This window comes from Parambassis ranga, chromosome 4, assembly GCF_900634625.1.
Source record: "Parambassis ranga chromosome 4, fParRan2.1, whole genome shotgun sequence".
In the NCBI taxonomy this organism is placed as follows: domain Eukaryota; kingdom Metazoa; phylum Chordata; class Actinopteri; family Ambassidae; genus Parambassis; species Parambassis ranga.
The window spans coordinates 17300804-17317079 of record NC_041025.1 but is presented as its reverse complement, the minus strand read 5'-3'; the positions used below and the strand labels follow the sequence as shown (position 1 = coordinate 17317079).

At 41.0% G+C, this 16276-nt stretch overlaps 2 protein-coding genes across 4 annotated transcripts in view; one reads left to right on the top strand and one right to left on the bottom strand.

Moving 5' to 3' along the window:
- The first annotated feature begins 1197 nt into the window (after window positions 1-1197).
- uba52 (ubiquitin A-52 residue ribosomal protein fusion product 1) lies at window positions 1198-2842 on the top strand. Its single transcript, XM_028403410.1, has 5 exons — window positions 1198-1276; window positions 1714-1825; window positions 2063-2149; window positions 2363-2465; window positions 2688-2842. Exons 2-5 carry the CDS (start codon window positions 1723-1725, stop codon window positions 2779-2781), a joined length of 387 nt encoding a protein of 128 aa, XP_028259211.1. The 5' UTR covers window positions 1198-1276; window positions 1714-1722; the 3' UTR covers window positions 2782-2842.
- Window positions 2843-3363: 521 nt separating this feature from the next.
- homer3b (homer scaffold protein 3b) overlaps window positions 3364-16276 on the bottom strand; it is a 36979-nt gene continuing 24066 nt past the window's right edge. For all 3 annotated transcript variants that reach the window (XM_028403672.1, XM_028403673.1, XM_028403675.1), the window contains 5 exons: window positions 15809-15945; window positions 12781-12937; window positions 8171-8281; window positions 7398-7478; window positions 3364-5925 (listed from right to left, as the gene is read on the bottom strand). In XM_028403672.1, coding sequence (XP_028259473.1) covers window positions 5740-5925; window positions 7398-7478; window positions 8171-8281; window positions 12781-12937; window positions 15809-15945 — 672 coding nt within the window. In that variant the 3' untranslated portion in view covers window positions 3364-5739. The remainder of the gene's footprint in view (window positions 5926-7397; window positions 7479-8170; window positions 8282-12780; window positions 12938-15808; window positions 15946-16276) is intronic.

The following is a 16276-nucleotide window of genomic DNA, read 5'->3' as shown; positions in this document are numbered from 1 at the left end:
AAATAAATCTGTGGTCAAATGTGGATCTTTAATGTCAATCAGAAGATAAATAAAATTATAAGAAATAAAGAATAATGTCACTGACCCAGATGTGTGTTTGTGGCTGCTTTTTTTAATTCGTGAGGATTGAAAGGACACTTGAGTGTTGCTTTCTGAAACGTGTGTTTCCAGCTGCTGGGTCTTCTTGGTGACTCCATAGCCTCCATCAGGTGGTCTTCGTGTCAGCTCAGGTTCTTGGGGTTGGGAGCTGTGTGTGCATTTGGGTTATTTCTGTCTAAAAATGTTGGATGTCAGGAAAAGCTCAGGGTGGACTGGAATCATGCTTTCACCACCAAACATTTAATAAAACTCTGGTTTAGTCATCTGCTTTTTGAGCAGGAGCCTCACCATACAAACCTCTGTGCTGTGGAACATGATAATGTTCCTCTGTGCACCTGAAACGACACATAACACTGTTGCTGCTGCTGCACAGAAACAAATACATTGTGTCCTATTACCTGCCCAAAAGGAGCAGAGTGGATACATAAAAATACTATATTATAGCATAAAGGACATAGACTATAGCGTCACACTGTTGATTGTTTCTCTTTCCTGTTTTATTTTGGAAACCTGTTTGTTTTACTTCCTGTCTTCATTCCAAATTGCAAACTTTCGTTTCTGTAATTATATTTTATATTCCTATTTCCTGGAAATAATGTTTATAATGTTTATACAATTTATTTCTACTGTTAGAGGCATGTTTTTAATATGCTGAGTGCCTGTATATTGCTGCTGCAATAACGAAATTTCCCATCTTGGGATGAATAAAGTACTTCTTATATATTAAGACTTTATTCTCATAAAAATAAAGTCATTATATAGTCATAATATAACGAAAATAAAGTAATAACTATACAATGCACCTACTTTAGGGACATGTAACTCCACTCATATGACTTCCATCCTAAGAACAGCAGGTGTCAGTCAAACATCAGTTTGGATCAGTTGTGGACCGCCCAGCAGATTATTAACAGCTGTTCAAAACTCAAAAAAGTGACTCAGTGCGCTCTCTCTCTGTTTTAAATTAAACATTGAACATAACATTGATATAGGATTTTTAAATCTACAGCTTTAACGTTCCCCGTATTATTCCAACATTAATTTCAGAGAAACAAAATAAATACAAAAATATCAATATATATTCTTTTATTCCCAAAGAATCGCTGCTGCAGGAAGTGACGTATTTCAACGTCAGCCTCTTCCGCTCTCTTTTCGTTGAGGCTCAGCTAGCGGCCGGGTGGGTACACGTTTTGTCCAGCGTGTATTTATTGGTTATAAGTCAATGTTTGGCTGTTTTATCGGATTATAACAATAGACGGTTGTCGAAAATTGACAGTATTGATAAATTGTGCGGTGGTAAGTTATTTATTTGGCAGAAAATGGAGAAAATGTTGATTGAAGTCCACGCTAGCGGTAGGCATGTGGTGAGGCCCAGCACTCCGCTAACTTTAGCTTTTCTGACGTTACTAATCGACAGTCTATACAAAAGTTTATGGTCAATACTTAATATTACTCAAAAACAAACGAAGGCCAATGGTGAAATGTACGCTTTGATAAAGTGTGTTTGATGTTAAGTGTCCGTTAAATGTGTCTTGTTATCCTTTTCGCTGATGATGTCTAACGCGCCTGCTAGCTAGCTGTACCTTGTGCTAACGCCACTTTTTCTCTGAACAGCCTGCAAACATGCAGATCTTCGTGAAGACGTTGACGGGGAAGACCATCACCCTTGAGGTTGAGCCCAGTGACACTATCGAAAATGTTAAGGCCAAGATCCAAGACAAGGAAGGTGAGCCGACTCGTTAAATCAGAACATTGCTGTCAGTGAAAAATACTGTAACGTCATAATTTCTGTTAATAAGCGGAAGGTAATGTGTCAAGAATGGTAACTGGAACACTAGATCTGACTCTACTTTAGTTAAACTGCTGTATCTTTATTAAATATGCATCAAACCTTGATGTCTGATCATTCGTTAAAAGTTTAGAGTAGTGAGTTCTGAGTTTTTTTTAAATGTCTTGTTTGCAGGAATTCCTCCTGATCAGCAGCGTCTGATCTTTGCTGGAAAGCAGCTGGAGGATGGACGCACACTGTCTGACTACAACATCCAGAAAGGTGAGGACTGTGCTGCTCTGCAGCAGATTATTTAAAAGACAGTATCTGCAACAGTACATAGACAAACAATTCTAATACTTAGACTCTAATACTTTATTTGTATTGGAACATTACCTGGTGCCTGCAAGCTGTCCGATATAGCAAAGGCTTTCTCTTGTTTTGTGTGTAAGTGAACTTTAATACTGACATCAATGTGTTTGAACTGTCCACCAGAGTCCACTCTTCATCTGGTTCTGCGTCTGCGTGGTGGCATCATTGAGCCCTCACTCAGGCAGCTGGCCCAGAAATACAACTGCGACAAGATGATCTGCCGCAAGTAAGTCTAAACCTAAGCTGTGTTTGTGTGTAGACTTCAGATTTGAAATTACACCATAGATTGTGGTAGATTTTTGCTGAATGGGAAGTAAGGTCTAGACATTGTTTTAAATATCCATCTCTAGATAAGAAACTTTATTGATCCTAAGGGGTAGTTTAGGTAATGAGGTAGTCATTTTAAATGGTCCTGTAATTTCTTTTAAATGTTCCACCTGTTTTGCAGGTGTTATGCCCGTCTGCACCCCCGTGCTGTCAACTGTCGCAAGAAGAAGTGTGGACATACCAACAATCTTCGCCCCAAGAAGAAGCTGAAGTAAACATTTTGACAGAGTTGGTGCTCTACACCATTTTGTGTTAAAATAAATATTGGAAAACAATGCCACATGTCTCATTTGTGTTATTGCATAAAAGATGCCAAATTTGTGGCTTTTGTTGAATAATTGTATGCACCATCTTGCCAGTTAAAGTGGGTTAAGTAACAGCTGGTCCAATAAAATAGTTTTCAATCTTTTTTTACACACCCATATTCACCCTACTCACCATTTGTCTTCTTCATGCTTTACTACCTACTCAAGGCACTTTTTTACACACACCTGACTTAGACACTCAAGGACACTCAAGGCACTTCATATTTGCTTCTTTACATACCCCTATATTCACACATTGCTGCTTCATGGGGAGTTGAACTGCCAGCCACATGGTTGGTGAACATCTGCTTTACACCTGAGCCATGGCCCCCCCAAAGATTTCAAGATTCAAGATCGCCTATCACCAACTCATCTGGGATGACTGAACTGATCCTGGGGGAAGGGGGTGTGTGATCCAGATACGTTTGTGCAGGTTTGGCATGATCTCCTCCTCAATCAATGGCGCATAGATTGCACAAAGAACACAGTGACTTTGCATGACTAAGTTTTAATGTTTATTACAGTTCTATACAAATATAAGGAACTCGTCTCACATTGTCAAATCCAACATAAGCAACATAATGCTCTCTGGTAAATTCAGTAACTCCTGTGAAACACCAGTTTTTTTCTTACCTCCACAAAACTAACCTGAACTACGTGAAGTATTCTGAGGTATTTTAAGTCGTACTAAAAAGTCAAATGTGTTGGACGCTGATCAGTGACTTAAAACTTAAACTGAAACACCAGTGAACACCAGCATCATTCATACATAGGTTGTGTGTTTACTTCGATTGGTGCATCTTTGGTACTGCATTCTCTCATAGCCAACAACAGATGTCCTTATTCCAGTGTTTTTACAGGGGATATTCAGACTCACCAGCTAAGCCTCTACAGCATCTGCCCCGGCTGGTGATGTCCTACATTTTCCAGAAAACACCTTTAAAAAAACGCCTCTCAATAAGAACAATCATTTTGATTATCGATAAGACCGGAAAAGAAAGAATGATCATTTTTGTTGAATGTGCATCACCAGCCTGTGCAGAAATACATGGTGGATTTGTCTTGATATTTGACATAGCCACACAATAACACTGCAGTGTCACATCCACATTCTTATATCGATAGTTGATAAAACAATAAATTGATAATAGTACATCTTAAAAGAACAATTCAACAACAGCTGAAAGCAGACTCCCTGCTCTGCTTTGTGTGCTGCTAATCTGTTTACACAGCGTTTTGTGCAGTAGAAAAACACTGGAATAAGGCTGCTGGGAAACAAAGTGTTTCTGTGAGGAACTCGTGTGGAGGCGCTGATAGCTGTATGGTGAAAGCTGCAAACAACAGGCTTTGCAAGGGGTCTACACATTACTTGCATTAACAGGCAACTATGCTAGAAAGTTTATTGCTACTTCAGTGATACTTGCAGCTGATGACAGAACCATTGCAAAAGTTTTGAAATTGATGGATTTCATGTGATTAATAACAAATTCATGTATTAAAAAGTTGTGTAAATAATAGGCTGCTATTGCATGACACTGCAGGTATTTTTTTTGTTTACAGGTTGATTCTGCATCATCAGCTGCAAAGAACTGCACCTTATTTTGTACCTATATTACTGTCATATAAAGAAATCAATAACTCATCAGGGCACGAGAAGCGAAGATCAATAGATATTGTGCATCAGACGTTCACACTGATAGACAAGTCAATTAAGTACCAATTCACTAAACTACTGCAGTTGTGCTTTTTAACTGGAGCAGTCTGAGGCTGCACAATGCGCACGCACGCACACTCACACACACACTCACACACACACAGGGCTTCACAGTCCTTGGTAGGTATGGGGCTTCTGCAGAGCTCATGCAGTTCTCTCATAGTGATCTATGCTCTGCAGCTCCTCTAAGCTTCTCCCTAGGGTTATTAGTACTATTATGGTAACTGGTAGTGTTAAGAAACACAAAAAAATGTAAAACTGGATTACTGTGTGAACACTGACAAATGTAAACTAAATGAAACTTGGCACGAGTGCAATCACAGGTTCAGCTGAGCAACATCAGGCTAGGAGAGCAGCGTCTCTGTTCACAGTGCAGACACACTGGTGGAGAATACAAATTTGGAGCTGCACTTTCTAATATCACAGCTATCGCTGACTTCCTATCCTGACTGCGAGTAGCTCATCGATGAACATGAATAATAGAATAAGTGGTGAGAAAGAGCAGTCCTTTAAAAAATAAAATAAAATGGTTGCATGCTGGCTTGTCCTCAGGAGACAGAATGTGAGCAGGTTGTTGCATCTCTGAGTTTGTTGATGTTCTGGCTGGTGTGAAGCCGGTCCAGACAGACGATGATGGTGAACTGGCTCCGACTTTGCTCAGAGTCTTTGCCTCCATGTGTCCTTACCCTGACTGCACACCTACAGGGTGCATCTCCACAGAGTGCAACAGCAGAAATCCCCTGAGCACTGACTTTAACTGAGTTAACTGCACCGAAACAAACCTATATGGAGTTATTTGTTGTTTCTTTCTGATTACTGTAAATAATTTAGACTGAAAAGTGGACAGCATCTTACACCTCTTGATATTTGATTGCTGTGGTACCTAATTGAGGTAGAGGGCGCTGTTTTTACAGAATCTTGATATGATGGCAGATGAAGTGGATCCATACAGTTATCATATGAAAGATGTCATTTGTGAATAATAAAGTGAGCACTCGGGTTTGTGACAGCTGCCGTTTACCTGCACTGAGAGACAAATGAAGGTAAACTGTGTGCTTTCCTCCATATTGTTTTGATTTGCTGTCACACACAAATCATGGCAACATGGAGGACAGGGTGCAGACTGCGGAGATGCCCCTCAGCTCCTGCTAAGGTTACATATCAACCAGTTTTGCCAGACTCTCCCTTAAGCTGCTCAGGTCACCGATTTTGACGTCCAGAACCTCAATTATGCGTCGGACCTCCACCTCCACCTGCTCCTGGTCCTCCCGATTGGAGGCCAGCGTCTTTTCAGCGCTCTGAACTCGATCTTCCAGCTCAGTGTTTCGTCTCTCCACATCCTGCAGACACATCAACAATTATTTAAATGAATGTACAATGTACATAATCACAAGTAACTTAGTTTAGTGAAAAAGTTCCAAATGCACAGCAAAAACAGAGAACATTTAACAACAACGTTGACTTAGGCACTGTCACTGCCTCCATCATGGTTAAAGAAATGTTGGCTGGCATAGTCATGGAGACCAGCACATTCTTCATTCTGTTGTTGCTTCTGCCTTTCATTAAAATCACTGAGAGTCTCCTCTCAGGGTTATTTTCTTTAAACTGTGTTTGATGAGGTAACACTGTGTGCCAAAAGCAGCAATGAATAGATAAGAGAATGAGCGCAAGGACGGCAAAGGTCAAATATGAATATACATAATTCACAGCTGACACCACTAGTAGGAGTGATAGAGGACCTAATAAAGGCTATGCAATATGCATCAGCTGTAATCTGCTTTATTAAAAAGGAAATTCAGTACAATGTGTTTTCTCCTTGAAGGCCTGAGTTCACCTGCTGCTCTCTGCTGTCCTCACTATCACTGTGACTATTTATCAGTCTGGTCTGGAGAGCAGAGACATTCACATCAGAACAGCCCTCTAAACATGCTTCTATAAATATCTGCAGAGTTAAAATCAATAAAAACAAAACATTTTTAGAGACTGGACCACTGACTGTCAATGTATTCACATTCTGCACATGTAGTACTTACATCTGATATCTGAGCGGAGTAAAACTGTGAATAAAGATGAGGAGAACTGCGCAGTAAAATACAATATCATTATTGTAACAATAAATGTGTTAAATGTGTGATTCTCATGTGTCTCCCTTCTTCTGCACCAGCCACAAAGATGCTCTAACACCTTTCCCTGTGAATTCTTCATGGCCTTTCAATTTTAACCAATCACCGCAACTATTCTGAAAATCTCCACAATCGTCAGCCCCACGCCAGCAGATTAACTTCAATACTTCCATGTTACGTTTGAGAAGATGCAGCAGACCACGAGAAGCATCTAAAAACACCACAACTTTCATCGCAATATTTTTTAAAAAGCTGCCGTGAAACTCCGAGGGGACTGCTCAAACTCCTGCTTGCCTTGCCTTGTCCTTTCATTAATGAGGGAGGTGGATGTGATATATGCCGTAAAGTAGGAAGATGTTGTAGTCCTTATTAGGTGCAGGTTCCTACCTGAACCCTAAAGCTTCCTAGTGCCAGTACAGGCAACACAGACCCACCTGGAGCAAAGACAGAGTGTTTCTCACAGTGTTTCTTTAAAGTATATCAATGACATGATGCCTGAGAATCGCTCACACCTGGGTCTGCTGCTCACATTTATTTCTGCTTTTTGGAGCTCAGCTGACCAATCAGAGCAGGCTGTGGGTGCCATTTTCTTCAGCACAGGAGATGTGTTTATGTTGTTGTCTTTGCAGTTTGAGGAGTCAGTCTGAGCCCTCTGGTACAACTTTAAAGATGCAGAGCTAACTGCTTACCTGCAGTCTCTGCACAGCTTCCTCCTTCTCTTTCTCCAGCTCTCCCACATCTGTTTTCTTACTTTGTAGATTGTGAATTTCCTGAAAAACACAGTAATTAGTAAGAGGTTACAACACTTCACTTCTGGCTGCACACACACCATGCCTGTTAATAGGACAGAAACCATCCATCTCAGGTTTCACACTTCAGTCCCTCTCTGGATGTAGATCAGACAGAAGTCATTTATCAAACAAAGTGGGGTCGCTGATGAGATGCGGAACACTGATGTTCTGCATACTTTGCATGGATTCTGTTGCACAAGGGAGTGTTAAAGTTGTTATGAACTTTTAAAAAATATTTTTTTTATTATTTACCTGTTAAAAACTGTATTTTGGCTGAGGTTGGTGGACACTGACCTGAACGAGCACAAAATGTTCAAAAAACAAAGCTGGAGGTGAGCCTGTTTTATCTCAAAACACTAAATGAATCCAATTCTCTGCAGAAACAGACGGACACTTTCCTGTCTATTGTAGGAAAAGAAAAACAGTCTTATTGCACCAGAAATATTTCATTAAACCTGACTTTAAGAACAAGTATTCAAACTGACACAGATTTCCTCAAGGCCGATATGTCACTGGAGACTCAGCCCCACACTCTGTGCTGACTGCTGGTCATGTTTACATTATGTATGCGGCTGTGTTTTGGACCAGACTTCTACACTGAGCTTCCCTTTGATGAGGTGGCACATAGATCTGGACTGTGTGCCATGCAGGGAGAGAACTTGGTGTCTTGCCTGGTCTTTGGCGCTCAGCAGGGCTTCCAGCTCCTCCAGTGACCGAGTCAGCTCCTCTTTACCAGGCTGACCAGCAGCAGGATGCCCCAGCTGGGACTCCAGCTCTGCCACCTGGAACACACAGAGAGAAAAGACTGAAAGTGTAAAATAACAGTTAACCTCACAATCAGAGATATTTGTCTTTATTTTAAATAAACATTAACTATATTAAATTAACTCTACTTCCTGAGGAAGCTGAGGTCCTTCAACGTGTGCAGCAAGACGCTCCTCATCTCTGTGTCATAGATAACACTGACTGTTACTGTAACTGTTGTAACTCTAGCTTTCACGGTTACTGAAATTTTGGAGACTCTGGTCCCCCACAGAGGACAAAACTAATCTTTATTCTACCTATATAATCTTTATTAACATCATCCCCTGATAGATTTACAATTTTGTAGGTCTTAAAGCATACGTGTTGGTGGTCCACAGCATATGATGTCATTATCACAAAAGTCAAGGCGGACACAGACAAAATCCAAAAGAGTTGATATTTGCATTCTTCAGTGTGGCATCAAGACTGTTCTGCACAATCACTCTAATATTAAAATCTTACTTATCAATCAATAATATCTCATAAACTGCTACAAGAACTGCTCTGATGTGGTCTCTACAGTAGGACATAGACAAAGCGCTGCACAAAATACTAAACAGGAGCATATTTAAATTCAGGAACCCATCAGACTTTTTAGCAATGTTTGTAACACTGAAGCAAAGTGGACCTAAATATCACTTCAAGCAGTGCAGAGATCTGATATTTGATCTTTTCCTCTAATTTAGTTTTAAAATCTAATCTAATCAGCTCAGGTCTCATGAGAGGGTCTTATTAAGTTATTACTTTTTGCATCATTCAGCTAACATGAGAAACAAGACTCTGATCCCCTGCAGGCTCAGCTGCTCTTATCAGTACAAGCCTGTAAAGTGTGATGTAATCACAAAAGTGAAAACTTGCAAACCAGATAAAAATAGCATTAAAATGTTTTTACATGAACATAAATGCAATAATGCAGGAACACAAGAATACACACGTTTGATGATGTTATTGATTCATCAGGTTCATCACCTACACACACACGCAGACACGCGCACACACGCACACACACACACAAATCTATTTTTTCAACTCTTAAAAGTCGATTTAGTCAGAACTCAGAAAGTCTTATATATACAAATGAATCAAGGACATTTTCTTTAGTCATTTCTTCTCTCATCCCCCCTCTCAAACACACACACACAACTGTAAAGCTTCTGTGGAAAAAAAGCTTTCCTGCCAATGGCTCTGCACCGCAGCCTCTTGCCTTGGAGACTGTTATGTATTAATTGATGAAGGGATGTGACCTTGTGAAAGATTTTGATGGAAAAAATATTTTTCCACAATCTGACCTATTTCCCTGCGTTTAACATATTAATGGAAAAGTCGAAATTTGTGAGTGACAGTTTGAGGAAACAAGGACAAACTGTTCAGTGTCTGAAGTCTGAACATAAAGAGGTTTAAAGTTTGTGCTGCTCTGTTGCTGCTGAAATGAGCTGTGAAGATGGGAAATGCAGCTTTTTTCTGGTATTTGTAGTTTGTAGAAGCCCTTAAAAGGCTGCTGTGTCCTTGTACCAATAAAGAAAGAAATGAAATTTTAAAAAACAACCCTTGACCTTTGTCATTTTGAGTGCATCAGCTCAAAGTCTTAATATAAATGTATAAATGAGGGTTATGGAGAGTTTTCTTTTTCTCTTCCTTCCGCAGCTTCTCTGCATTTCCACAAGCAATTTCAAAGTGGCAGTTTATAGATTTCACACTACATTATGTTGGCATCGAAGTGGCGCTTCAGAAAACCTGCTGCAGGTTGAAAGAGGGCAGCAGAGGAGCGGGAGGGTGGGGTGGACTTCCTCACAGTCCCAGAGGACTATGAGGACGTTCATATCAGCCACTCAGTATGTGACAGTCATACTGCTCCCTGAGGCAGAGCTCCACGTCTCTGAACTTCACAGGGATAAACACACCGAGAGAAAACCTGTGGGAACTGATATCCTTTTTTTAAATGAATGTTCCCAGGAACATTTTAATTTTAAAAGACAAACAGGAGATTGAAAATCCATCCAGCAGCAGTAATAGATTCCTCTAACACAGCCACAAAAACTTGTTATCAAAATAAATCTATACTTCCACTGACAGGCTGCAGGTGTGAGCTGTTTAGTAATATGAGACCAAACACCCGATAAACCTATAACACATTTGATCTGGCTGTATTGTTTGCATTGAAGGCAGAGCCTCTGTGTAAGGAGATACTGACTGCTGTTCATCTTTATAAAAAAATGACAAAGGCAAACAATAAAATTCAGGGATCATGTATCAAACCATAAAACCCCGTCCATACAGTTTTATCCTCACATGTAGCAACATTACAACAGATTAGTTTATTCTGGGTTAACGAGCGAACATAAAAAAAAGTAGTCTAAATATCTGGATTATAGCAGCATATTGACACATTGGCTTTATGGTGCATTCAAGTGCAACTTTTGGCCCCACGACAGGCTGCATGAAGCAATGTCAGATGGTGCCTTCATCCTTCGATCGCCGTTTGTTTTTACTCTGCAACCTTAAACCTGAACAGGGGTTGAGTGAACCCAGAAACCCAGAAAATAAACCCTTTCCATGGTGGATGAACACAAACGTGGCTAAAACTGAGGGTGTGACGAGGGAGAGAAAGCCAGCCAACCTCTCTGCTTCTGCTCCTACGGTGATTTATCTTCTCCCTCTAACTGGGGCAGGGGGTGGGGGGTGGGGTGGGCAGTATAGGGTGTCCTGTCCCAAAAAAGAAAAAAAAAACATCCCTGTACCCCCCCCCACCCCCCACCCCTACAGCATCCCCCTGCCAAACCCTGGAGGCCTGCTCTACTTCCAGCCACCTGGTTGACTTTGCTGCGGCATGAGTGTGGCTCTGTGTGTGTGAGTGTGTGTCGGGGGTAACCTTCACCTGGACGAGTAATAGATGAAACCACAACTCGGGCTAAAAATAAGAAGGCCAGTCTTCTGTCGCTAGTGTGGCACATTCACTGCAGCCTGGTGAGCAGCAGCAGCAGTGAAGAGGATTGTTTAGCTTTGACCAAGGGCATCATTTTCTCCCTCTCTCTAAATTAAAGATGAAATGTCTGCACTCTGGTGCTGTGATTATCACGTGAGCCTGTCAACACAAATATCCTGAGAAGAAGGGCCAGATAAAAAATAATATATATATGTTTATGTATTCTTTTTGAAGCAGTCGGTTTGGGTATCCAAATGTTCATGCTGTGGCTGTACGACAGCAAGGAAATGCTGTATTTAATAAACAGTTTCAGATTCTACAGGCAGCACTTGCCACTTGTATTAAGGCTCGCAGTGGCCACTGAGTGATCAATGCTGACTGCTTGCACACAGGTCTTATTCTGCCAAGATGCTGAAGATCGGACAACAGCCACAGTGCAAATGATATTTTATATCCAGTTGATGTCCGTGCCATGTCCACACTGTATGCTTACATACAAGGGATGATTGATGACTATGCAGCACATAGGTAGAAGGTGTGTTACAGCACTCTTGCTACCTGAGTTTTTGGTTCATACCACCTAAACACGTCCTGGTGGCAACACAAAGAGAGGGTCTATTTCTTCATCATTATATTCAATATGCTAAGAAAATAATAGTCATGACTTTCTGACTGCATATAACTGAGCGTTAAACAGAACATACATAATGTCATTACATTAAAGGTGTTTTCAGTTTAGTTATACGTTGCCCAGAATGTGGTCAGATATACAACAACCTACACCAGCTGCAAAACTGACTCTGCAGCACAGAACGAGTCCAAACATACAGCTAGAGTCATGAGGAACTGTCTGAGTCCTGCTGCAGTCTCACCCCCCTGCAGAGACCTGATTAAAATGTCAGAAGAGAACTGTGGAACAACCTGCCTGCCGAAGAAACCTGCTTCTGTTTTACAGGCAAAAGGACGGCACAGCAAACGCTGATGTGTGTGCAGTACGTTGTGTTTACTGCCCTTTGTTTTGAATTATTACAATAAAAACTATTCTCACTTTACATTGAATGGCTTGAGCTTTTTGCCCAGTACTGTTTCAAGGCAAAAACTGAGAAAACAATCAATACTTAGAATTTGTTTTCTGAACCAAGAAGTGATTTTTTTTTGTATTTATTTTATATATATACAATAAAAACATATTTGCCTCAGCTATTCAAACTACACAAAATACTAACAACAGCCTCAATCAGACAAACAGTTCTTGTGATTAGGAAAATGTAAATAAAACAACGCAACCATGGCAACAACACTGTTGCTTCACACTTCTCTCACTGCTGAAACAATGGACTAAAAGTGACTAACAGCTAAATTATGTATAAACCAGAAGAGCAGCCTGGTTTTTCCTTCATTTGGAAATAAAGCTGAAATGCCTTAAACATCTTCATTATAACAGTCATTACCTCCATCACCATCTATAACGTTTTATTCTACCTGCACCTAAACTGTTGAAGCAGTAATGAACAGGATTAACGTACATTTCTTTTAAAAGCGGACTGTGGTCACCTGGTCTCGCAGGCGGTCGGTCTCCTCCTGGTACTCTGCCAGCTGCTTCTTCCACTGATCCACGCTGCCGTTGGCCTCCTGCAGCGCTGCCACCAGCTTAGCGTTGCTGTCCTGCAGCGTGAAGAGTTCAGCCTCCAAGTTGATCTCACACATGGACCTGAGGAGACGTTAAAACACAAAGACCAGATTAAATGATCGACTGCTACCTCATCTAAAGACACTTCAGGGAGAGGACACAAACTCTAAGACATTATTAATGTAGAAAACATTTGACTCAAGATAATAAGTAATGATGGAAGTATTTATATTAGGCTGCACTAGCTCTATAATTATGGGTATTAATGGGTAATGGGTATAAATTTCCTGACAGTGTTTATTAAATTCCAACTGCTTACTTTTTTAAACTGAGTATTAAAATGGACCAGTGAGTGACATAATTAAGAATTATATATCTGATTAAAGGTTTAATTTGTTTATACTGTGTAACAGATCAGTATGTGCCAGCGTCTGCAGAAAATGATCCCACCTGACAGCCTGCACAACATAATGTGTTCTCCTTTATTAAGTTGTGGGAAAGATCCTACGTGCCGATAAAGGTCAGGATTCAGTGAGAATGCTTAATAAAGCGGAGAGCTTTCAGCTGAGAGGATGGAGTTTAGGAAGCTGAGGCTTTGCCATGGCGACTAAACTAATACCTTGGCAACCGCAAAACTACTCACCATAGCAACAGGAAAGGAAGGCCTGCACTTTAAGCTTATAACGATCACAAAATAAAAAAGTTGTTAAAATAATGGACGGTAAAGCAGCCAGTGTGTGTTTTTGTTTTTGGCTTCCTGGTCTCAGATGGAAGGTCGAGTAATAACAACCACCATAATGATAATAATTACAAGCTGCTAAATTCAGCATGTCAGGCCGGCTAGTGTTAGGTCATGGATACACACACACACACAGATTAAACAAGAAAATGTTTACTAAACACACACACACACACTTTCTTTAGTTTAAACACTTTCACTGCTGTTCAGAGGACAGACTCGATTTTGTGATGCCCACTCAACATGCTGTGCAGCTCCAGCATTGCATGTATCACCTCTCTGGGCCTCCTCTATCTCTGAGGGGCAGAGGGGCGGTGTCATATGCTACACAGATTGTAAAGCCCTCTGAGGCAAATCTGTAGTGTGGGGGTTACATAAATTAAAAAAATATATAACAGTGATTTGACTTCCACTGCAGGAACCACCGGACTGTTTAAGGCAGGCCTACAAGTTTGTGCCTCTTCCAAGTGCTAAGAAGTTTCCAGGAAAAGTTTTAAAGGTCTGTTTGAAGGGAAGGGAAAAAGGATATGCAATGTAAAAACTTCTAAGTGGAGAAAAGAGAAAATAGGAACGTAGGAACAGAACAAAGAACAGAGAAAATGTCCCCTGCACCCATGTGTTTGAATTGATAGTATATTTTCTGTTTGCTGAAGATGTTGATGATTAGCTGCCGTGTGAAGCTGCCTGGACATGTTCCAGTCTGAACTTTTTGTAGAATAAATAAACAATGCTGTCACTGTAAAATCTGCTCAAAGTGCCAAAGATGTCATGTGACCAGGTTTGTTTGTACCAGGGAGACTTCACAGCTCTCTGCGTCTTGATCAAGTCAGGAGCTGAAGGCAGCGTCACAGGGCCATTGGAGGCTATTACATTCTGATGTTATTGGTGGAAAAAACTAAAAATAATAATAATCCCAACAAATAATTATGGTGTATTCATTCATTACCCTAATAAAATAAAATCCTCTTTATCCCACACAGGGTCGCGGGAGGCTGAAGCCTATCCCAGCTGTCAGTGTGTGACAGGCAGGAAACACCCGGGACAGGCTGCCAGCCTACCACAGGGCCTCACAGGGACAGTCACACTCACAACTATGGCCAATTTAGACTCCCCAATTAACCTAACCTGCACATTATTGGATTAGATGCCCACAAAATACTACACACAGAAAGGCCCTCATGTAAAGGTGAAGTGCTGTATCCACTGTGCTACCAGGGAGTAAATCCATGTGCACATTTCCCAACATGTATTATGCCATCTTGTCCCAGTGGGACGTGCCATCACTGTTAGTTGGTGTGGAAGTCTGACAGCAGCTGGCCTTAGCTAACAAGCAGTGACAGCTTTGACGATAACAACCAAGATAAAAAGCGATAAAAAGGAGGTCACATTTGCTTTGTGACTGGACGTAGCAACACATGTTTCAGAGTCAACAACCAGGAAAGCATGTTCATCTCTGTGTGTGGCGTGTGGGCCGTTAGCTAGCGGCGAACGTAGATGTTTGAAGCTCACAGTCATACCTGTGTGTGTGTGTGTGTGTACCTTAGGCTACTGCTGTATTACAACATCAGATTTCTAAACTCTACTGGATAAAATTTCCATTTCATTACGCCCACAGACACACATCTGCTGCTCTCACACTCGCTGCATTTTAGAGTGTGTTTTCTACGTCCGTGTGTTGTTATCATTATGCACGGTTGTTATGGTTACACTGTACACATTTCTGCACTTCAAATGTAGCTTCATAACCACGACAAGATCAGTGACTTTGTTTCAATAATTCAATAATTGTGCTCACTCTCTGTTCTATATCATAGCACCATAGTTTTTTTTATATTTCTACTCCTGCACAGAGAAACTGCCCTCAGTGCATACGCAACCTTTATTATCCCCTGAAGATTTAAGGCCAGTTTCTTCCATAATCTAGTCTGTGCTAAAAACATTATATTATAGTGAGGGTGCGCTCATGTGTCCCATTAAAGAACCGGTTTATTATGTCTTTGTTATTGCTTTCATTTTTCCATACATGGAGAGTCACACAGGAAATATATTTGAAATACGGCTTAATTTGAGTTTAAAGCTTCTCGAACGACACACAGTTGTGGACATTATGACGACTAAAGGGGCTCAATATTTGATTAATTATCACACCTTTAATCAATACAGGAATAAATCCCCCCTCCCAGAGAGCAGAAAAAGGAAAAATGTATCATTACCCTTCGGACAACATCTTCTTCACCCTCTCCTTTTCTACTGTCAGCTCCACTTCAGCGCTCTTACTGCGAAACAGCTTTTCCTCCCCAGGCCCATTGACTGTCAGCAGCGGCGGAGAGTGACGGTCCTCTGACAAGCCCTGGATCGACAGCACATGGACAAACACGGACAGGGACAACAAACAGGCTATGAGTTCTATTACAGAGAGGAAATGGAATCCTGTCCAGATATTTAACATTCATCAGTGTTACCCAGCACAGGTACAACTTTCTGTAGTTAAAGTGGAAGTTTGCTGGGACTGTTACACTGCAAACCATCTGAACGTGGAAGACCTCTTTATTAGTGCAGGTTACTTATGGCATTAAAAACTCCCATAGCAGAAAGACAGGAGCAAGACCGACCTGTCAGTGCTGAGTATGTCCCTCCTGGGCTCCTGTAAACAGGCTCCATACACAGCAAGCAGCCATGTG